General features: G+C 43.1%; 3 protein-coding genes across 10 annotated transcripts; 1 reads left to right on the forward strand and 2 right to left on the reverse strand.

The window, feature by feature from the left end:
• Nucleotides 1-4,371: 4,371 nt before the first annotated feature.
• On the forward strand, nt 4,372-8,072 carry jmjd8 (jumonji domain containing 8). Of its 3 annotated transcripts, none has more exons than XM_029159464.3 (9): nt 4,372-4,604; nt 5,008-5,103; nt 5,715-5,763; nt 6,156-6,252; nt 6,378-6,446; nt 6,777-6,896; nt 7,125-7,192; nt 7,420-7,527; nt 7,641-8,072. In XM_029159464.3, exons 1-9 carry the CDS (start codon nt 4,498-4,500, stop codon nt 7,719-7,721), a joined length of 795 nt encoding a protein of 264 aa, XP_029015297.1. In that variant the 5' UTR covers nt 4,372-4,497; the 3' UTR covers nt 7,722-8,072. The 3 variants fall into 3 exon arrangements, with proteins under 3 accessions (XP_029015297.1, XP_029015298.1, XP_029015295.1); XM_029159465.3 differs by having other exon boundaries at nt 7,466-7,527; XM_029159462.2 differs by having other exon boundaries at nt 4,373-4,604; nt 7,393-7,527.
• LOC114860687 (E3 ubiquitin-protein ligase CHIP-like) lies at nt 7,063-12,525 on the reverse strand. 6 transcript variants are annotated; one of them, XR_008695324.1, is made up of 10 exons: nt 12,157-12,499; nt 11,710-11,919; nt 11,162-11,360; nt 10,591-10,756; nt 10,398-10,485; nt 10,119-10,175; nt 9,916-10,032; nt 9,604-9,806; nt 7,412-7,519; nt 7,063-7,169 (listed from the first exon to the last, which is right to left on the reverse strand). XR_008695324.1 is itself a non-coding variant. In XM_055510751.1 (8 exons), exons 2-8 carry the CDS (start codon nt 11,839-11,841, stop codon nt 9,681-9,683), a joined length of 885 nt encoding a protein of 294 aa, XP_055366726.1. In that variant the 5' UTR covers nt 11,842-11,919; nt 12,372-12,525; the 3' UTR covers nt 8,290-9,680. The 6 variants fall into 6 exon arrangements, 5 of the variants coding, with proteins under 5 accessions (XP_055366726.1, XP_055366727.1, XP_055366725.1 ...); XM_055510751.1 differs by lacking the exons at nt 7,063-7,169; nt 7,412-7,519 and having other exon boundaries at nt 8,290-9,806; nt 12,372-12,525; XM_055510752.1 differs by lacking the exons at nt 7,063-7,169; nt 7,412-7,519 and having other exon boundaries at nt 8,290-9,806; nt 11,710-11,887.
• Nucleotides 12,526-13,133: 608 nt separating this feature from the next.
• LOC114860717 (calpain-15-like) lies at nt 13,134-22,885 on the reverse strand. The gene is given in 14 exon segments (XM_029159509.3): nt 13,134-13,976; nt 14,096-14,274; nt 14,738-14,883; nt 14,963-15,183; nt 15,529-15,690; nt 15,764-15,916; nt 16,014-16,139; nt 16,224-16,447; nt 16,751-16,934; nt 17,031-17,239; nt 17,518-18,390; nt 18,392-18,580; nt 20,402-20,589; nt 21,948-22,885. Coding segments are annotated over 14 exon segments (3,111 nt in total). The 5' UTR covers nt 22,027-22,885; the 3' UTR covers nt 13,134-13,798.
• Nucleotides 22,886-23,197: the final 312 nt, after the last annotated feature.

Below are 23,197 nucleotides of genomic sequence, written 5' to 3' on the forward strand. Positions count from 1 at the left end.
TCTACACGGAGACACCCAGCCTCAAAGCACAGTTAAAGAATATTAAACTATCGCACTATCGCTATTCTAGAGAAGGGGTACTGGTGGTTCGACTACCCTTGTGTGGAGGAGTGATTTACTAATCTTTTCCCGAAGAACTAGAATGCGCCCATCAAGGCTCCGGCCCCTCATCCTACGCTGGCCCCAAGCAATTTCCCGATGCTACGACCATTGTCAGCTAATCCTTTGAAGCTAGTCCACATCTCAGCTCTTGCTTTACGCCATGCTCCTGGTAGTGTCCACCCGTCCAAGCCTTGTTCATCGCAGCCGTCTCTAGTCATGGAACTGCAGCCCGCTCCAGTCAAGGAACTGTAGCCCGCATCAGCCACTGTGTCTCAGCCTGCATCAGCGATTGGTCTTCTGCCGGCAACGACGCTTCTGTATTTCTGCCCTGCATTTACTGACTGTTGCTACAGCTCTCTTCCTGCCCCAGAAGCCCGAGCCCTGACACCCAGCCACATCAAGCTCCAAAACACCAGTCTGCAGCAGTCCCATTCAGCTGGAGCTCCAGAGCTGTAGCCACCATGCCCTGTTCAAGCTCCAGTGCAACAGTCCTGCTTAAGCTTCACAGAGGCCGCTGTCATGCCCAGCTCAAGTCTCTGCTCTACTCCTGCACCTGCAGAGATTTCCCCTTGGGTTCCTGTACGCTGTCCTGCCTCAATCCATTCCTCTCTCTGGTTCTGGGTCCTGCTCTTCAGTTGTGCTTTCCCGCTCATAGACAGCATATCCCTACCATCCTGCAGCCCGGTTCCCCCACTCCTGCCTCTGGTGGTCCAAACGGCATTCCCTGGCTGTTCTGGACTCTCAAGCTGAGCTGGTGCCCTCGCTTCCATCACCTTCTGCCACAACAATGGCACTGACTTCTGCGTCACCGGCCGTTTCGACCCTCCAGTCTCCTGGACCGTCCTCGTCTTGATGATGTGGTCAGTCCCAGTGGGCCTCCGGCCAGGTCTTGTTTCGATGTTGACCTCCTCACTGTTTGTCCCTGGGCACTAACGGGGAGAGACTCTTCTCGTCTCTATCCTCCTTCAGGGGACGGTTTGGACTTTGTGTTGTTTCTTGGATGTTGGACATTTTTATGGACTCATTCTTTGTGTCATTTATTTATTGTGTCTGTCGTTATCATGTCTCTCCTCTGTCCTCCCTCCATCCACCCTGCTTGGTTTTCTGTGTTTACGGTTGGGTCTACCACCTTTCTGCCTCATGACACACCAACCCTCTTTTCTTATTTTTCAGTTCCTCTACCTGGATCTCAGACGCTGCAGGAAGTCAACATTCCTGTCGTGTCCAACAGTGACTGTAGCAGCAACTACAATGGAAGGTATACAATCACTGACAACATGATGTGTGCTGGTCTTCCTCAGGGAGGAAAGGATTCCTGCCAGGTGAGCTAGTAATGATGATGATGGTGATTATAATGATGAACCCACAGCAGACCCATTCATCCATTCTGCCTGAGCCCCAAGAACAGAAAATCACAGAACATATTGATAATGATTATTATAGCATTTTTAGCTCAAAGACCAAAAGGCAAAAATGTTACATGATTTGTGCAGATGTTGTATACTAGTTTATAATAACTGATTAGTAATATTTTTAAGGAGAATTACATAACCATTATGTAACTAAACTACTACGTGTGCAGGGAGATTCAGGCGGGCCGCTGGTGACTAAAAACGCAAATGCCAACGTATGGGTCCAGATTGGAGTGGTGAGCTTTGGAGACGGCTGTGCTCAACCCAATACCCCAGGAGTCTACGCCAGAGTGTCCCAGTACCAGGACTGGATCAACAGCCAGATATCCACCAACCAACCAGGCTTTGTACTGAGCTCTGCTCCAGCACTCAAAGCCAGTCATTTCATCTGCCTTTCAGTGCTGTCCATTCGGCACATGGTCCTCTTCTTCTTTATCCCTTCATAGGACGCTTACTGATGCCAGAGATGACAATGACACTTACTACTACAACTTCAACGGATCATTTTGAAATGGGCCAACTGATCATAAAGCAGCACGGTTAGCTGCAGTCGCTCTGGTTAACAACAAAAAGACAACCAGGGTTGCAGTTTTCCGCTTTTGACTGACTGAATATAAATAGATATAATGTTTTCAATAAGGAATGTTTAAATGAGGACAAGGAGGTTCATCAGACGTAAACACAGACAGAAACCGCTTCTGTTGGATGAGAACTACACTCTTAGACTTTTTCCTGTTAGAAAACAGTGTAGTAAAGGCAGCACAGTTGCTGTTATTTAACTGTGGATTAACAGCGCTTTAATGTGACGTTTACAGTTTGGTACCGTTTTAGTAAATGGAGGGCCACTGTCAGGGGCCAAGTTGGCGCCCTAGGCGAGATCATGATTTTGCGCCTTCTACTTACCACCTGAAAAAAAGAGTGACAGACTGAATGAATTAATCATTTAACAAGTGAAAATGTAAATACATAAGGAAAGTGATGATGAACCTTTTTGAGTGCATGGCAACATGAAACAGAGAGTATGGATGTCATAAAAGAGTTCATTCAAAGTCCATTAGTTTCTTTAGTAGACTGGATGATCTTTCCTGTTCTTTTAGACAGGCCTTTGCCTCGTGTAGCCTTGGTGCCCCTCTCAGGATTAATATTGATGAACTGTCTGAAATCTGTTGTGACCTTTCTTTTCATATTCATATGTGTCATATTTATCACTGTAAGACCAGAAGTAGTTACTAAGATTACTACACAGCCTTGATATAATAAACTTAGTGTTTTACTGTTTGTAATCTAAACATATTCTGAACTGATATGGATCAAATGCAAAATGATCATGTTTTATAATAGCAATTTTGCAAGTGGTTTGAACAATCTTTATATACTGTACTATAGACTAGCACACAAACCTTGAATTTGAATTTTTTACATGAGGTCTGTACATGTAACATGTATTTTAGTCCATGTTAATTTCAGCATAATTTATATGGACAAGACCAAGAATAAAGCTACGCATTTGTACATGAATGGCTCAAAGATTCATTGCAAAACTGTTTATTATTGTTTACTAGACTGCATTGCTCACATATTTGATGAAGGGGCGCATTTGAATTACTTACAATTAAAATGCTTTGCAATGGTTCTGAGCCTCTGCTGCACACATGGTAATACCTTGAGGAAACTACAAATTGAAGTGAAGCAGAAATAAGAGACAACCGTTGCTTTGTATGAAAAATGGGAGCAGCAGTAACTGTGAGCTTATGTTTGTTAAGATGCAGGTTTCAGTCAAACTTTAGCGGTGAAATCTAAATTCTGATCTATGCATGGAACACTGGATTGGTATAAAAGGCCCAGCTCTGAGTTGGTTTAGGTCCTACGTAAAGGACAGGATTTCAAGTCCTCCTCTGCTCCTCTATTTTAAAGGTTTAAATTCTGCTGCCCCACTGTACCTTTCTTAACTCCTACATTTGTATGTTTCTTCTCAGTCAGTCAGATCAGCCGACCTGTTGCTCCCGAGTGTACAAAAATCTAAACGGAAGCTCAGAGTGTAATCTAAGTGTATTTATAGTGGAATTGGTTGCAATCAGGGTGGCCTCGAGGTGGGTGGAACGTAGCGAGCTGAATAAGATGTTAATCTGCAGTGACTCTCTGTCAGTGTTACAGTTGCTACGAGGGAAGAGAGCAAAGTACCATTAGCAGATGTTGTTTGAAGTTCTGGACTTTCTAAATCGGAATTGAGAAGGGAGATTGTGTAAATGTGGGTTCTGGGCCATGTGGGTATTTAAGGGAATGAGTGGGTGGATAGGGTGGCAAGAAGAGCAACAGAGCAGGAGGGGCTTGTGGAATGTTAAATTATCAAAAGGGGAGAGGAAAAGCATAGTCTGGTTGAATATTGTGGAGAATATGGGGAGTGGCAGGGGGAAGGGGATTATAAGGGCAAAGGACGGAAGCTTTACAGTATCAAAAAGAATGTGGGAGTAGGTGGAGGACTAGGGGGCAGAACAGAGCAGGTTATTTTAAGTCGGTTAAGTATTGGATACATTTATCTGATTAGCACTTTACATTTGATGGGGAGACATGTGGATGGGCGTTGTGAATTTTGTAGTAAAGTGGAGGGAGTGGAGCATGTTATAATGGAGTGTGACAAATACAGGGGAGAAAGGGAAGCAATAGTGAAAACTATGAGGGAAGCAGAAGTAAAAGAAATGTGCCTGAGGAGTGTAGTGGACGCTGGAGGATCAGGGAGAGTGAAAGAGGCCCTGTTATTAAAGTTTTTAAATATCACTGGGTCAGGGAAAAGAATTTGAGGGTTGTAGAAGTCGACAGGTGGCGGTAGTGCAACACTGAGGATGCAAATCGCCGCTAAACCCAAATGAAGAAGAAGAAGAAGAAGAAGAAGAAGGTTCACTTACAGGAAGCAAAACGGCAGTTTATACTTTTTATAATATCTCAGTCTGACTAAAGCGAGAATAATTTGCCTTAGTGCCTTCGAATGGACTGCAATAAGCGAGTGTTACGTTCACGGACACAGCTTTCTGTTTTTACATGCCTGTTTATTCTGTTGAAGGCAGAGGAGTCGTTAGATGACGGAGGAGGCTGGTAAGTTTATAGACTTGTTACTAAACTGACACATTAAGTCATTTAATTTTCACTATTGTATTGACCGTTTACATGTTGTAAAAGCTCTACAAACTGATCTGTTCAACTAGAAGGCCCAACACAATAACTCATCCTCCCCCTAGGCTAGAGACCTTGAATTAATTAACTTTAATAAATTACGTCATACAGTTGTTTTAACTGTGTGCATGTCTCATTTTAGTTGTTTGCTCATTTATTATTCAAAGTAATGTGACCAGCAAGGAACTGCATGCTCTTTTAAAAAAAGCTAAAATCTTGATCTCTTAAATCAATGTGTCCTAAACCAAAATGTCTTCACTGTTCATCAAGCACAAATGAAATGAACTGTACCCCGAGACCATTACTAATGTTTTGGCGTTTTCAGGTCATTAGGGTCAGACTTCAGTTTACATGATGAAGGCCCGTGTAACGTTGACGTGATCGACAGCTCTTCAGTCTCCTATCAGCAGTTTATTGAAAGGTGTGTGTGAGATGATTGATCACGTCAGTGAAAGTGAAAATAATTGTTTTGACTGACATTGTTTTTAACATACATAATGTCTCCTATAAATCACAAAAATCTATATACTGTAGCAGAGTTTCCCCTACCATTATATTGGAGGGGCGGCCCGCCCCCCTTGAACGTCAAGTTAATTTTATTTTAGCCTTATATTATTTATACGATGGCGTCTAATTTCTGTCTCCACGTTTGTGCATTTACAACTTTTATAGTAGAGAAAAGAGCCCATGTGCTGCATGTCCTAGGTAACACCGAATGACAGGTTTTGACCCAGCTTGGCTGTCAGAGGGCAATTGTTAACCTTTTTTGGCTTTTTCTGCTAACCTTTTTTTTAGATTTAGATTTTTAGTTCAGTGTACAGTTGTTTAGTTATTATACAATAATTGTTCAGACATTATAACAGACGTAATTGTTATAATGTAATTAAAAAAACAAACACTATGAAGTGTTAGACTATGAAAGTCAGACAGTTTTAGCTTTTAAATAGTTATAATAGTTGCTTGTCTTTATTTAATAAACCAAACGGAGCCATTGACTTCACATTGCTGACTAAATTATTTCTCCATTTGTAGATATGCATACAACAGACCTGTCATCCTCAGGGGGCTCAATGACAACACCGTACGTATTCAATGGCTTGTTTGATGGGTCATGGATGACTTTATAACTGTTAATTCAAACTTTATAAAACATTCACCCACTGCTTCAGCATCACTGAATGCTTATTGATGCGCATGTGTTTAAGCAACATTACTAATTACTAAAGTCATCATTTGTCTCCCTAATTGCCTGCTCCATACTGATGCGGTGTGATAGTGTCAGGACAGTGAATCCAAACTTATTTATCCAAACAATATTCACTTCAACTATGAAGAAAATGTCATAACACAATTAGTCTTTGTAGAGAACCAACCACCAAGTGGTCTGGTGTTAATCATCTGCTGTCCTGACACTTTAAGACTGTTGTATGATGATCGCAACAGTTAAACAACAGTGTATTGACTTTGTTTTAGAAATTCAGGTTTTTGTGCTCCAAGTCAAGCTTACTACAAGAATATGGTGCCCGGAAAGTGAGGCTCAGTACAGCTAACACTTACTCTTACAGGAAAGGTATGCATGCTTACAGTCACCAGGCTCTGCTGTGATGGCCTGGCAATGACCCTGGTGTGCAGCAGGAATTTTTCTAGATTTGAGTATTTAACCTATGCACACTTACTGTAATCATCCTCTTCCAGTGGACGTCCCTTTCCAGGAGTATGTGGATGTTTTACTGAAGCCTCAGTCTAACAATGTGCTTGGCAGTGGTGAGTGAACCCATCTACCCCAGGATAAACACTGTTTGTGTTTATGGCAGTGAAAGATCATGTCACCCAGAGGAAGAAAGGGTTACTGTAGTCTTTTAATAGTTATTGGACTGTGAACTTAAGACATGTGGGTTTGATAAGCAAACACGATGCTCGTAGTACAATCGTTTATACGTGCGGTGCCACTTCATCAAGGAAAACAGGAATATCGACAGGCTCATCCTTTTAAAATCACAGTGATTCATCCTCTGGGGGATCATGGATTTATGGAGATGTATATTATTACCATGGTGACGCTGGTGGAAGAGTTATCCTCCCTGTCCTCTGCAGACACGCTGTACTTCTTTGGTGACAATAACTTCACAGAGTGGCAGAACCTGTTTGAGCACTATGAGCCTCCACCTTACGTCCTGCCTCACACCAGTGGAGCCTACAGCTTTGGCATCGCAGGTCTGTGCTCACTGTGCAACTATTGGACTTATGTATTAGTTATTTAAACAAGAAAAAAAATATAGACAAGCAACATGTAATAAATTGTGGTTAAGGATGAAAGAAAGTTTCAAAAGTGATGAAATATCACATCAGACTGAGAGAAAGCATTTGGAGCAATCTGATCTTTTGTTGAAGTTACATTTTAATGACACATTTGTTTCAACTAGTTGTCGTTTTGGATCACAGGTCCTGGAACAGGAGTTCCCTTTCACTGGCATGGTCCTGGTTATTCTGAGGTCATTTATGGCAGAAAGGTAGAACATTTACAGTCATTTTTGATTACTGAGAACATGACACACATTGAAAATGTGTCCTGAATCACTTAAGGTTATTCAGAAAACATTACATAGTCAATCTTGTGTACAGCTGTTTTTTTTAACCTGAAAACAAATAGGATGTAGATTCTTCAGCATCTTAACCTTATTTAACCTAAATAAATTTTTGGGTGCCACAGCGTTGGTTTCTGTATTCACCTGATAAGGAGCCGCATTTCCACCCGAATCACACCACGCTGTCCTGGTTGACAGAAACCTACCCCAACCTGCCGGAGGAAGAGGCTCCACTGGAGTGCACCATCAAGCCTGGCGAGGTAATAGTTTTAATTCACATTGGTTTGGCTTTTCAGTCAGCTTCCTTAATCTCTTAACCACGTCTATATGAAGTAAATTTGTGATTTTCTAACAGTAAATATTTCTCTGTGAGGTGCTGTATTTCCCTGACCGCTGGTGGCACGCAACACTGAACCTGGACACCAGCGTCTTCATCTCCACATTTCTTGGCTGAGCACTCTCATGTTTGACTGATTGATGTGATGAGAGAGAAAGATACAGGTCTAGTCAGTCTCATTTGTGCTTAATGGACATGTTTTTTTTCGCAGAGGACTTCTGTATTTATTTACCAGATAAAGACACCATGTTTCACAGCAAGTGCTCCAGCATGGAGAATTAACATAATCATCTCCAACGATACCGACAATTCAGACATTCAACATTTCTCTTGCTGTGTAGAATGCTTTTGAATTCTGTAGCAGACAAATCTTAAAATATTTCCGTGGTGCAGTAAGGTGGACCATTCTCACAGATATTTTAACTGTAACAAAATTCGAAAATAAAATCTTGTAACTACTGTTGTCAACCAAGTCTAAAGGTATTAATTTGACTGAAATGAATAAATCACATATTAACAGTCAAAATGTGACGACACACTTGTCAAACATCTGTAATCAAACAGTACTTAATCCAGACTCCAGTATCAGAATACAGCTACCACATAACAGCACAGAACAGATGCACAACATTATATAACCAATTGTTACAGATTACAGAAGAACCAGCAAGCAAAGAGAAAGAAATCCATCTAAAAACACATTTATTAAATCTATAAATCCTTATCCACTATCAGGTTTCAGTCTCAAGGTAAAAACCTCCTCTTTCAGTTTGCCAGCAAACAACCTTCATATTCATTTACATTAAAAGTGGTACAGCTTTGATAAGCAGTGACTTTGAAAGCGCTGACAGTCGTCTGAAGGAAAATCAGAGCAATCACAAAGCACCTGAAGATGATTTGATAAGAAAATGTTTGTGATTTCATTATTTAGATTTTCGATTTTTAACAAAAGTTTCTAAAAATATATATTTTTGCATTGTGGAATGGGGTGAACTCTAGGTGTAGCTCATAAAGCAGTTATCCTTGTAAGATAAAGTGTGTGGAAAACATCAGTAAAATTACTGTATTCAGCAGCAGATTTTCAGCACAACTGAGCTTAGAGCTGTGATTGTTCTGCTTCCAGTGGCTCTGCTCCTTTGTTTATATGTATTGTTTGCTCCAGATTTAGTCAAATTAGTTACAAAGAACATGAGCTGTACAATCAGTGCTCAGATATTTAAATTTAATTGATGTTCATGCAACAATATGTGTAAGCTGTAACAAAAAAAAAGCAAAATGGACAAAATATCATACAAAAGCAAATAGAGACTCCTACTTGTCTCCTTGTTCAGCATCAGGCGATGGAAAGTATCAAGCTGAGACACAAATATTACTTAACAAGAAACATTTTTCAAATAAATCTCTCTGATTTGAAGAAATCTCAGTGTTGCTTCTCAGTAAACTCATCATTGATTTGTCAAGTCAGATTCCAACCAGTGTAAAATCTGTCTAACAGGATATTCAAAGAGATGACACACATGGTCACCAGACAATAGAACAGCAAACTGGTTTCACCTTGCAGACCTCAAGCTACAGTTTCACTCTTAGCAGACATACGTCAGAGGCTTTGACAGTAAATGAGGTCTTTACTAAGCCTGATTTCACGGGGCTATAGGCTGATTACTGTAATTTCCCACATTTTATTATTGTGACTTATTTTGCTAGACTACTACATTGAAATGTTGCTGACGTTATTAAGTCAGTCTTTATGATGCTTCTAATTGGCTGCTTCCAGCCTATTCAGACCGTGTGAGTTCTCCTTCTTTAAGAAAATATCTTCTATTTGCCTTGTTCTCCTATCTTTTTGTCTGTGAAGCCCTTTGTACCTTCTGCTGTGAGACCTGCTATGTTGTACCTTTACACCATCTAGTGGCTGGTAAGCTTTACAACTCAGAAGTTCAAGACACTTTGAGACAACATTGTGACTTAAAAGAATGACAGAGAAGCCCATCTCACTGACCTATGACTTCCACTGAAGCAAATGTGACTGACCACACCGATTCTGGTTTTAATTACTTCCCTTCCTCCACTGGCTGTTCAGTAGTCCTCTACCCAGCCGTTCTCCAAAACAAAAGCATCAATGACTTCCTTCATTGCCAGGTTAGGAATCAACTGATCCTGGGTTAGCAGACTGCGTGTGACTGGGTCAAAATGTCCGACTCGCTGAAGTAGAAGAACAAAAACAATTAGCAAACGCAGCAATTTTTAAACAATGGTAAATGCAGTTTGTCCTTGCATAGCTGGATTGATGCAAAGCGTCAGTCATGTCTACCTGCAGGTGCTCTTCAATGTCTCTTCGGTCATATGTGACACCACTGGGAGTGATGCACGGCTCCCGCATCAATTCAAAGCTGATCTTTCCACACAGGTAGTCTGGGATTTCACGCTTCTGCCACATACACAACAACGGCTGTCTTAGAAAGGTCAGCAAGAACGTTTCAGTTAACTTCTAGTACATGGAAGAGCAACACTAACCTTTCTCTTTTCATCCACCTGACAGAACAGCTCCTCCATGTCTGAAAGATACTTATCCTATGGAATATAAATACATGACACACAGATGCAGTAAAACATAAAAGCAAGTGGGAAACAACAATAACAGCTGTAATAAGAGCTTGGGGGTATAAAACATCCACCCACACAACAATTCTGAGCAAAGAGATCACTATGATGGCTGCAGCAACACCAAGTAAAACACTTTAGCATCTAATTTTATTGGTCTGATCAACTGCAATAATCATATTAGGATCTTACATGTTTTGTGTGAATCTCATTGAGTTTTTGTTGAACCCTGCTGTCGTCACAATTGTCCTCCTGTTTCTGCCTGCATCCCTCCAATTCTCTGTGGATCACACCACACAGACGCATACACTGAATCTGAGGATCTGAAGTGTATATTTGTCCCATGTATCTTTTTGCCCCATTGCCACTGGCAGTTTGGACCTGCCTCTTTTTCTCATCAAGGATGAGTCTAGTGAGGTAGGCGTGCAGCTCGCTCTCCTGGTTGATCCTCCTCTCCTCCATGCTGTTCCACCGTTTCTTCTTTGCTATCCTCAGAGCGCTGGGAATGTCGTCACCAAAGTTCAGCTGCTGTTCTTTTGCAAGGTTATAAGCTAGAAAAAAAAACATGTTAAATTCAACATTCTTAAAAATGTGCGTGTACAACATGAAAACCATCAGACAGCTGAGTTTACTGCTGCAACAGTCTCTTTTGATGCCAGACTATACCAAACCCAGCTCCTAGGATTTACCATTGTGGTTTGATATCCTGCACATTCATATTTATAAGTTTCCAGTAAATCCAACTATACAAGACCTGTGTATCCATTCCTCTATTTTTTTACATTATGTGAGCAGTTGCCTATAAGGTGTCAAGACTTCAGGCCACCGTGTCTTGTCCAAAAGGCCTTTAGCAAGTGGCCAAGAATCAGAAGAACCATGAGTCAAACCATCAACCTTGAGGTTCGAAATTAGGTTAGAAATTTAAATAATACAGTGTTAAAAATCAATCCCAGTACCTTTCTGTAGGTTGCCAATGGCTTCATCGTAATTTTCCATCTCCAGGTGACACTGGCCCATGAAAAAATGAGCTTTGACTGATTGACTGTCCAACTCCAGTGCGTGTCTGCAGTCTGCCAGAGCTTTGTCGTACTGCTGCAGCTTCACGTAGCACAGCGCTCTGTTAGTGTAGTATGCTGGGACAGATGGGCAGTGGGTCTGACAGGGGTCATAAGAAAAAAATCAGCTGGTTGCAATGAACCATGGTTGCTACAGTTATTGTTTCCCCATACTTAACTCAACTAAACTGCCATTTTCAATTCATGATCCTATATTAAGCTCTCTTTGGTATAGGATCATCATAGGATTGCTGACCCTATGATCCTAAGGCAGAGGTGTCCAACCCAGGTGCCCTCCAGTGCCACTGCTGATTACCTTGATCAGGTGTGTAGCTGTTGATTGGATAAACACACCTGGTCAAGATGATCAGTATTAGCCGGGGCAGGGAGATTTGGAAAACCAGCAGGACAGCAGCTCTCGAGGCTTCACGCCTTCTTCTAGTCCTTACTATGGCTTTGCTGTAGCAGGCAGCAGCCTCCAGGTACTTGCGGTTCAGAAACAGGCGGTTGCCCTGCTCCTTTAGCTCCTGCGCTGACACGGAGGTATTCTTCTCAGGACTTTCTGCCATTTTGTCAGCCATGCTCACTGCACCACCGGCAGCTGCCTCTTCACTGTGGATCCCTATCCTGATGATGGGATCAAACAAGCCGAAAAAAACCTAAAATAACAAAAACAACAATATGTGGTAGCAACCAATAACCAAAACCTAAATACATTTAGTTTCAAATTGAAAGATGCATGCACAGCTTAACTTAATGTGTATTAAAGCAGTTTAGCTCTGGCTCTCAAATTTTGATTCTTTTTAAATAACCAATGCCAATGTGGCGGTAAGATAGGACTCGTCAGGGCTAATTCGTAGGAGACATCAGTCACCTCTGCCGTTTCTGAAACGTACCGTGTAATGTAAATCCAGACTCTCACCGAAAATCTCCGTGTGCAGTATGTGTAGAGGCTTGTTTACGGAGTAGCAGCCTTTACGAATTTCACAAACTACTGTAATATCAACAGTGACGTTAGCTAATTACACTGCTGAGCGCAGCCAGCGTCAACTTTTCTACCACACACGATATATTAGCTAAACGCACATATTTCACCGTATGATGTACATACCCGGCGACACCGTCTGACAACGACGTGAGCGTAAAGAGACGGTATGGAACAACAGCTTTGACGTGGTTTAGCCTAGTGGCTAACTACCTAGCTACAAGTTGCATGGCAGCCAACAGATGTTTTGGTTTCACCAGTGACGTAAAACGCTTCATCAAAGGGCACGCCCACGTCTAGGGATCCAATCATATTTATAAAAATGTTCCAATATTGTTATCTTACAATATGTAATAAAATAGAAAAAACATCCATTTCGCTTATTTATTTGATAAAATATATATTCACAAGTAGAACATCATAAATAAAATTTATTCAAATAAATCCTAATCAAGATAAACTGATTAAACCAAATAAATGCGTGATTGTTTAAATCTTGAATTTTTATGTCTAATGAACATGATTTTATTGAATTAACCATTTTATGCTAATTTTCTCTTTTAGGTTTAAAAATATGTAGTGATGTTTGCTTTTATTCTGTAATTTGAGACTTCCTGTAGTGTGACTCAAAGCTGGGAAATAAATTAAATAAATGTGTCAAATTCAATCCAATACAGCCATGAATGCCATTATACAAATTTATAATTTCAGGTGTTGCATTAAACAGAGCTATGTTTTTGGCAGCTTCCACACAAAACTATAATTATGTAACAGTGAAAGGAAAAGCTTTTAAATTATTACGTTTATGTTTCATAGGTACCAACATGTTGGAAGGAGAGAAAAAAAATCTATTCTAGAATGTGAAGAATGTAACAGAACCACCACAGATAAAGAGCTATACACATTTTATTGAGTAGGCATCATATCTGCTTTAAACATTTGCATAGTATTGATGTTCTTTCCAACAACATTAGCATGGTTTTGGATTCATAAGAACATTTTAAAATATTTCCTCTTGAATAAAACACAAGGATGCAGCATTGATTGAAATTCATAAAGTGCTAATGCAATCACACAGCAACTTTCTGCTGAATCTCTAGACTAGAACACTTTATTTACCAGCATGTATAAAGACTGCAAGATGAAAAGCAGACTGGGGAATATACACATCATGTTTGTGTTTGTCTTATTGTGGGCAGCCTGTCCACACACGTGGACTACAAACATAACTTAGCTTCTGTTCTTCATCACCAGGGCAACTAATGTCCTGGAATGTAAAATGTAAAGTGCATCATGTGTTCACAAAATGTCTTTCTAAAGATATATGCAGTAAATGATCTCACAGGTTGAATTTAATGATCTCAATACCCTGGATGGTCCACAGACAGTGTCCACAGTGATGCACACTGTATTGCATTCTTTTAGCTTAACTCAACAAGTGGCATCATTTCTGATTTTGAGTTGATGTGTAGTTAAACAGTTTTTGTATAAACCAAGCAGTCTTCTGATTTCTCCCATTATTACTCACTGGGTGTGAATTTCACGCTTAACAGTCAGAGGGGTCGAGGCTGATGCAGCCCTGTGGTCTCTGGGCTCAGCGCGGGACTGTGTGTTGCTTTTGAGGGACTCCAGTTTCCCAGAGAAGCCTGCACAGCCTTACGGTGAGCCAGTCTGTGTGTGATAGAGAAGCCTGCGTTTCCCTCCAGCTGGGACAAAACTACAAGCACCTGTCTGAGAGAGAGAAAGCAAAGCTTTGTTCATATGCTGATAGATCATGTTGTATACATGGTTGCTTCTATCAGTGTGTGTTATTTATAACTTATCCGATAAATCATGTGTTTGCTTGTAACCTGTGTAGAGGAGGGATGCTGTCGACAGTTTTGAGGCTGCTGCGCGTTGACACTACATTGAAGCTGTCACTGCAGTCGCAGGAGACGTGCAAGTGGTGTCTGGGGTGTCTGTTCTCCACCATGACGATGAGCCCTGCCCAGCCGTGTGTCAGGTAGTAACAGGTCATCCCCTCTCGACCCTGACACAGGAGCAGGAAGTTCAAAACAGGGCTGCTTGTACTCGTGATAATGAGTGTAACAAAAGTGTTAGATAGAATCTGAGCTGAGCTGAAATAATTCTAATACTTCTATTATAATCTGTACTTGTACTAGTATACTACTATAGTCTGTACTTCTAGGCAACTGAAAAATCAGTGTTGCCCTTTAATCTGTTATTTTGCTTATTTATGGTTATTGATTTTAATGCAAATTTATAATACAGCCTCATACAGTATATGTGCATGCACTATACTGTACATTCATATACTATATATATATATTATTATTATATTTTTTTATCATCGAGCAAGATTTGGATCTCCAATAACAGCTGCAGTGACAAATGTATTATATTTTAATTTACTGATCAGTTAAGTTTGCATGATTCTACTGTATGTCAGACTTGAACAGTGGATGAGGCTTAAATGCTGAATGCTGCATTACCTCATGTCTTTCTCCTTTACTCTCTGTTAACTGGATGATGGCATCAGCGATGGCTGTGTTAGAGGCTGTTACCTGCTCCACCATCACCAGTCTGGAGCTGTACACCGCCAGTATGTAACCGGGTGCCTCTGATCTGCCACAGCTGGCTGCAAACACATCATATTAATAATAATTAACAGAAACCAACCTTTATATTTAAAACAACAAGTAATGATAGTTACTTACTTGTCCCTTCAGTGACAGTGCTGTGCCAGTGGTTGAAAGCACAGCAGAGCACAGCGTATTCGCCTGGCTCCAGCATGATGTCACAGCCCACGAACCGCCTCACAGAGCGCCGGCTGTGAGCCAGCAGGCGACCCAGCGTCATAGTCCCCGAGTTGTCGTAGGCGACCCTGAACACCAACACGCACAAGTCTAACAGGTGGCTCTCTGCTGTGTCCCATCGTCTGAAAAGGAGAAAGAGAGAAAAGGGTGTGTGTCATAGTCTGCAAACATCTGACCGGTCCCAGATTCATTCTGCAGCAAGACACTAACCCTAAAACACACAGTCAGCACGATAAGGAACTATCTTTAGTCTCAGGAAGAACAAGGAATCCTGCAACAGAAGCCAAACTGTTCTTCTTTGCTCCCCATTGTATTTGTAATTGTTAGACTGAGAATAAACCGTGATGCAATCTAAGTTCTGAGGACATGCAAGCAGAGCAACTATAAATATTCTTTAACTATGCTTAGAATATAACTCTAGTGGAATACAAGCTGTTATTGAAGAATTCACTGGGGTGACCTTGTACCTGCTGCCCTCCTGGAACAAAGCCAGCTCCACAGCCGTCCTTTCCAGCACCGTGATTGATACCACCGTCACCGGGACGTCAGCCCCTCGAGGAAAAATCCCTGGTACTCGAGCCTCCTGCCAGTCTGAGTGAATCTTACAGATATCGACGGAATCGAAGTAGCTGCCACGGTCCAACACACAACGTATGAGTCTCACACAGCATCTACTGAAATGCTTGTTGTGGGTTCAGCTACCTGATGAAGTCCCAGAAGTCAATCCAGAACAGTCCGTCCTCAGCTCGCTGAGCGCAGAGTTCCCTCTTTAGCTGTGGAGGCCAGTTGGGCCAGTCATCGGCCCAGGGCCCGGTCCAGGAGAACCGGCCCCATGGGTTTCTCAGCTGCAGTAATCTGGAGGAGGCAAGCATTACACTGAATGTTTTAAGTACAATATGCAAAGTTCTAGTGAGATATTCAAATCAAACATAAGACACGCCTGTGTCTTCACCTGTGTCCGTCAACATCTCGCACATCTAGAACAGAGTAGGCATGTCGGGGACGTAAACCCAGAGACTCATACTCTGTGTCATCCACCTTCATGTTACCTCCTCCACAAGATGCTCCCATCAGAAAACTGGGAAAAATGAATAAAAAGCACATTGCCAGACTTAAGCAGAGACATATTTAGGCCTTGTTATAGCCGTTTCCTAGCACTCACCCTGCTTCTTTAGAGCTCAGCATTTTGGCCCAGATGAGGTCCGTGTCGATGGGCTCTTCTTTAGGGTTGGTGGCACTGACCTGGAGGGCCAGAGATTCACATGGGGCCCCGGTCAGCGTGGATAGGCCCTCGATAGCGCGACCTGCCTGCAGAGCAAAATAGGAACCGTGGAGCTTGGCCAAAGCTTTTTCTATTAGAGCCACCCAAAGCTGCTTCCGCTGAGCCTGGAGAGGGAGGAGAGAAAAAAGGCTTAGGAGAATTCATAATTAAGTAATTAACTTCAGAAGCACAGATTATTATTCATACAGAATGAGCAAAGGGAAACTTAACCCTGAAGAGATGACAGCCAGCAAAGGTCAAAGTATTTGTAAGACACAGCACTAGTTTGAGTCTCTGGGCATAATTGGTCAGAAAGATTTAGTCCTATTTTTAATTACTCCTGAACTAAAAGTAGACCCTAAAGCAGGAGGAGGCTGTGAATCACGTGTGTTTATGTTTAAGACTCTATGACTCTATGAATGTAGCACCTGAGAGAAGAGGAGGTGGCCGCTCTCGTCGCACGGCAGCATATCGTCCACCAGCACCGTGGTCCAAGACCCGTCCTTGCAGAGTCGCACCTGGTAGGCTCCTTCTGCACACAGCGAGCGGGTCACCATCACTTTCTCCACCAGGTCGGGACGCTCGGCCAGAACAGCTAAGGCACTGAGGAACCTGTTCTCCACATCGTTGGGCAGATGAGACTAGCTACTCCGGAGATGTATGAACACATACTGTACTACAGAATACACGCTTTATGAGTCAGCTCACCAGCAGTTACCCAGAAGTCCCTGCAGGATGTCAGACGGGCGAGGTGTGCGGAACACGGACCACTTTATGCCGCGGTCTCTGAAGTTGCAACAGTTGATTTCATGGGGGTGAAGCCACTTTTTGACCCGATGTTGGACGCTATCATCCACTGGGAAGCCCACAGACTTTGGACCAGGAGGGAAACTGTCATCCACAAACGTCACCGAGTTCTGACAGACAGGGTTAAAAAACAGGACACGTTATGAACTAATACAGTTTAAAGCCATGCAGCAGGGGTGTTCAACCCTGGTCCTGGTTTTCCAACTCTCTGCTGATCACCTTGTTCAGGTGTGTCAGTTAGCTGCTGATTGACTGAAAACACCTGGTCAAGGTGATCAGTATTAGCTGGGGAAGGGAGAGTCGGACAACCAGCAGGACAGTGGCTCTCCAGGACCAGGGTTGGCTACCCCTGCTGTACAGTCTACATGAGCCTGACTCGCATGCCAACCTCTCTGCAGAAGCTGACAATGTTCTCCCACAGCTGCTTGGCCTCGCCCTCGTCGCTCTGTCGCAGCTCCTCCACCAGCATGCTCTCCTTCTTCTTCGGGGAGACCGGGGGCTCTGCAGTGTGCTGCTGAGGAGTGTGGCAGGCCAGGCAGTATTTGGCCTGGCCTGGGTTGATGAGGGTGCATGCCGGGCACGGCCACTCCTCTGTCCCGTGATCAACACCCTCAAACGGTGGAAACACTGTGGCTGCGTCCGATGCAGGCGACAGAGGTGACAATTCCTCTTTCAGGGTGCTCAGCCGTCGGCCTGCCAGGACCTCTGGCTGCGCGGGCAGATGGGAAGCAGCAAGGGCGGATGGAGAAGGGCTTAAGCTGTGGCAAACATCTGGAGGTGGAACTTCTCTGCGGCTGCACGGGACTGCATTATTATGTCCTGAGGATGAAACACTGCTCTGTGAGGAGTTTGTGCTCAGATACGAAGCTTCCACCGGTAAACACTCCCCTCTGGTTGATATGGAAAGCGAAAGCGCCCCGGCTGCAGGTTCTGCTTGCTGCGCTGCTGTGTGGTCACCCACCTCAGGCATGAGCAAGGCCTCTGCAGGGATCTGAGGGAGAGACAATTTGCGCGGCCCCCCGCAAGCAGAGCAGGACATGGAGGTAGGGGTGTTCTGCAGCGTGCACCTCAAACAGTCCCACACCAGGCTGTCCTCCGACTGGCTTCTGTTTTGCCGCCTGCACGGCTCACTCGACGACGGCCTCAGAGAGCCAGAGCAGCTGCTGGAGCGCTGGGGCCGAGGCTGCTCCGCGGACGAGTCGTGGGGTCCGGCCGGCGTTTCGGCGTAGCCACACAACGAGCAGGACAGGCGGTCAGGGGGATTGGCCAGCGTGCAGCGTGGGCAGGCCCAGCAGCCCTCCCTGCTGGTCCCGCTCCACATCCACCGGGCGTCTGGCCTTCGCCGAGGGGCCTCGCAGATGGAACAGCGCGGGGCACCAGCTGCGTTTAGAAAAGTACAGCAGCCACAGGCCCACTGGCTCCTCTGCATGGGCATCGAACCAGACGAGAAGCTGGAGCGCAAAAACAACAACAATGTTTTATTTCATTGTACTTTCATTTATTTTAAATAGAACTTCATACATCTTAGTCTTTCCTTATGCTGCTGTTACACCCCTTAATCAGATCCTCCTAAATAACAGGCATTTTCTGAGTTGATCAGAACTGAGCTTCATGTAAGTTTAGTCTAACATTCAGAGAAAGACTGGTATTTGCTGCTTATTGTTATAACATCATCATAAATCTCATCTCATCTCTGAAATCGAGTGTGAAGGAAAAACAGCTCTGGTTTGTGAAATCCACAGGGACCAAATGGAAGCTGGAGAAGAAGAGTAAGGTCTATAAATGGCTGCATGTTTCTATACCCTGTGGTGGCTGATGGGGGATTATTAAAATGCATGAATATGGAAATTATGGAAAAGTCTCCAGCCCAGTAACTCCAGAAATTTGTTTAACTGCTCTCCCCCGAAGACTGATGACTTCTTATCGGCCTCATGCACCAACGCAGCTGTTTCGCCACAATGAGATCATATTCAGAGTGTTCACTCTTTTGTAATAAACTGCAGTTACGTACAAAAACATTGTCACGTTGTGTCAGTGATTTATCTTCCCCACTGCACTCGGAAGCCTCAGCTGGCAGGCAGAGCCAGTTTACGTGTGCCGTGGCATCCAGGGAGAAGCCCAAACTGCAGGAACTGGTGGGACATCTGTGCAGAATCTGGCCCACATTTTCAAACTGTGCCCTAAGTAGCTTGGCGTGAAGCCCAAAACTCAGAGCACAGCCTGACCTGGAGTACCGGGAAAACTGTGTGTCTGAGATGCTGATGCTCATGTGATGCCACTATACGCCCACTGGAGCTTCTTAATGACGCGGATGCAGCTCTGTATCAAATGTAATGTAGGACGATGCGCATATCTGACATCCAGACCAGACCAATCACTAGGGATTTCCCCACTAGCGTTACATTTCCTGTCAGTGGGTAACTTGACTCTTGTCTGGCACCAGTTCGGAGGAAGACAGGAACAATGTGGCAGCAGAGAAGTCTCACACTGCACAGAATGCAGACAGTATATTAGCAGGAGATGCAGTAATAATTAATAGGCTGAGATTTGAACATAACTCAGGAAGGCTGGCGCTTACTGTATATCTACTAAATTATGAAAAATTCACGGCGTGATGGAGCTCAGTTGTGTAACTTTTGGCCTAATGACAAATTATCATATTTACCCATTTTACAGTTAGGCCCTCGTCCTGGCTTGCATGGACAGAAGGGGAGACCACGCTTCATGGCTGCATCTCTGGCATATGCTGATAATGTAGTTACAGGTTAAATGGGCGGTGACTGCCAGGGGAGGTCCTTCACGTGTGTGAGATAGTGCCAGCTATGGAAACAATAGTCACTGTCTGAAGGGGGAGGAACTTAGGTGTGCTGATGGTGAGGTTGTGGGAATTGCCACACAGTGCTGTGGCACAGTGCTGCATGAACAGAGTGATTTAAGATTTAAATTGTCATATAGTTTAGTAGCTATATCGATAATGCGCTCACGAGACCCTTTAGGGTCAGTTTAAAGTTGGAAGAAGGAAGCAGATGATTTATTTATCGATGTTTCAAATCGCTACTGCTGAGTATGGACCTGAGGGAAGCCTGGACTGTTAAACTGTTCTGGCTCTTTACGCCTGCCATAGGTTCATCACAGCTCACTAAGTTGTGAGTTATTTTTACTCCCCTGGAAGCTGGACTATTTTCACACCACATTACGGACCTGAATGTTAGCATCTTGTTTGGGTGAAAGATTTACCTCCGCTGTTTGCGGTCTGTCTGCTGGTCGCTTACCTGCGCTCCCTGTGCCTGCCGGGTCTGGGCAGCTGCCGAGGGAGGAAGGTGCTCTGGCTGCTCCTCAGGCATCCCATGATGGGAGAGGGGGGCATGGCGGCGCCCCGGGCCGCGGCTTCGCCCTCGACTTCCTCGACAATGGAGGAAGTGGAACTTCCCATGGTGCTGCGGGCTCAGGGGAAAAGGCCCTAAGGGATGAAATGGAGGCACAGGGACAGTGAAAGTACACAGTGTGACAGAGTATTATTCAATGTACAAAAAGCATCAGTCTGTGTTGAAATGACACACAACTGCAGTGATGGAAGTAACACATAGACATGCAGAGGTGGACAATCACTTCCTGTAGAACCCAGAAGAAAATGCAAAAGAAACATTTATGGTCACAAGTAATAGTGGAAACAAAAAAGTACAGTACATGTATGTAAATACTGTATTTAAGTATTTTATTAAATTAAATTATGTACTACCACTCAAAACAAATATTAATCCCAAAAGCTCTCCTGAGTAAATAATATATTCTAAATTTGATTTTAAAACATATTTGAAGTACGAGCATTTGCTTTTTCACTCCTGGTAATATATTATACACGTTTATTATTGCTGTTATAGAAATTAGCTCCCCTTCAACCATTAAAACATCTGTAAAAAGTACCATGATGACTGTCTATTCTGCTTCCTACATATTTACTGGATAGAATCGACAGTCCTGTTGACACTGGTCCTGTTCAAGTTTACACACAATACTTATGTACTGTATGTTTAACTTTTGCAGTACATATTTTTTTTACAGTTTAGAATGAAACAAGGCATCTTTCAACAATCACAACGATCCTGCATGATCTAAGCAGACAGATGTAAAACCAGATCAATGTGTGTGCTGTGAAACTCTGGACTTCATACTGTCTCCAATTTTCATGTTTTCCATTACTCAGTTTGAAATCATTGACTCTACTCTATACACATAATGAGTACTGGCAGGGACAAAGTGGCATCAAACAGCAATCAAAGCTGCATTAGTGGGTGACATTGCTCCGACTCTGACTCTTTCATAAATCATGAAGGCTCCATACAGATGTCATATCTTGCTTATTCTGCTCTCTGCATGCGTCCGTCCCCTCCCTGCTCTCTCTACAGTTTTGTCCTTGGACAAGGACTTGAAATCATAGTATGAACCCCGGCAGCTCCAGCTTCTGATGTTCTGCTTAAGGACACGCTGATGATAAAGACATATGATCTATGTTCTCTACCAACCATTGGATTTATCATTAGACGCTCGAACCCAGTGCTCTTCACATGTCCCTCCTTCTTTGTCACTGTGTCTTTAACCTGATTCTAATTCTGATTCTTAATTAAAGCACAATGCATAGTCTTCATGTGGTTTCCGTCATGCATTCAACTGAATTCTACTGTAGCTCAATGCAGATGCTGCTCTGCTGAGACTGAAGTTCACATAGACTTTAGGTAACCTGGTGCACCTGCAGTACAGCTGGCGGCAGGACGAGAAACTGCAGAGCAGCACGAACGCTTGAATGAAGGAAGCAGTTACCTGACTGCAGAGAGGACTGCGCGAGAAGAGGACGAGGATGGCTGGCCGCCGTCGGAGAGCTCCCTGCATCCTCTTTCATCTGAGCACCGACATGCACAGTCACCACTGCTCTGCTTTCCCAAGCTCTATCAACCGTCGGGAAGCACACAACACTTCCTGCCGCATAATTGAAAGTAAAATTTTGGTTACAACGTTTACGGTACAAACTTGGATATTAGGTTTTACCTTCATGAATTGAATCTTTGTTTAAGTTGTCGTGTATGACAGGAAATTACGTAAATATATCTGTGACGGAACTCTGGTTACCCACAATAAGACATTGATTTCAGCCTCAGTGTATTTTTTTTAAGTACAGTAAACTGGCCTTAACGAGGCTTTTATGTCCAGATAAAGCCGGTAAATGAAACAAAGGTGCTCAGGACTGGATTATTTTTTAATAATTCATAATTGCTGTTTTTTATGGAAGACAACGTATTAGACTGTCGGTCTTTTATTTTGAAAGCGAGTTTTTTTTTCTGATGACTTCGCCTTTGTCGCTTACTGTGTGTAGCTTGATGCGGGTTTTCAGGCCACCTCCGTGGACAGCTTTCTTTTCAGGGACATTTTCAGGACAGGGGGACGGGGCCCCACATCCCACCATGAACCTCGATACATAAATCTGGATTCACGCAAAATTTACGAAACGCGATTTAAATTGTTTATACGAAACATGACTGAGTTTGTGTGATTCGGCATTGAATTACAGATCATTGATGCGCTCTGGTGCCTCACAGCAAAACGCTTGGTGGGTTGGAGGATCTTTCTGTGATGACCTTGTTTGTTCTGCCAGGGTTCTCTGGTTCCCCAGCTTCCTCCCACACTCCAAAGACTCGCAGCCAGGTTAACTCGCCCTGTTTGTCCCGTAGTTGCGTGGGTGTCTCCCTGTGACTGACGGACGATCTGTCCATTTAGTGTAGGTTCAGGTATAAGGGTTATATATAACTCAGCCATCATTAAACGCACATAAGCATATAAACCAACCACATATTTTATCAGCTATTGGTAAAATTGTAAAAGACGAAAATCAACAGGTTAGTTTAAGTCATACATCATTTTATTTATAGCTTTTAGTCCAGTATCTGTGTTTATTAATCCTACCCTATCCTACTTTTGATTTTTTATTGTAATTATGTTATGCCTCCAAAATACAATTAATTAGTTTTAGTTATTTATTAGTTGTTGATTAGTAATCAGTTTCTCATCATTTTGTT

Source organism: Betta splendens, chromosome 8 (genome assembly GCF_900634795.4).
Source record: "Betta splendens chromosome 8, fBetSpl5.4, whole genome shotgun sequence".
NCBI classification, from domain to species: domain Eukaryota; kingdom Metazoa; phylum Chordata; class Actinopteri; order Anabantiformes; family Osphronemidae; genus Betta; species Betta splendens.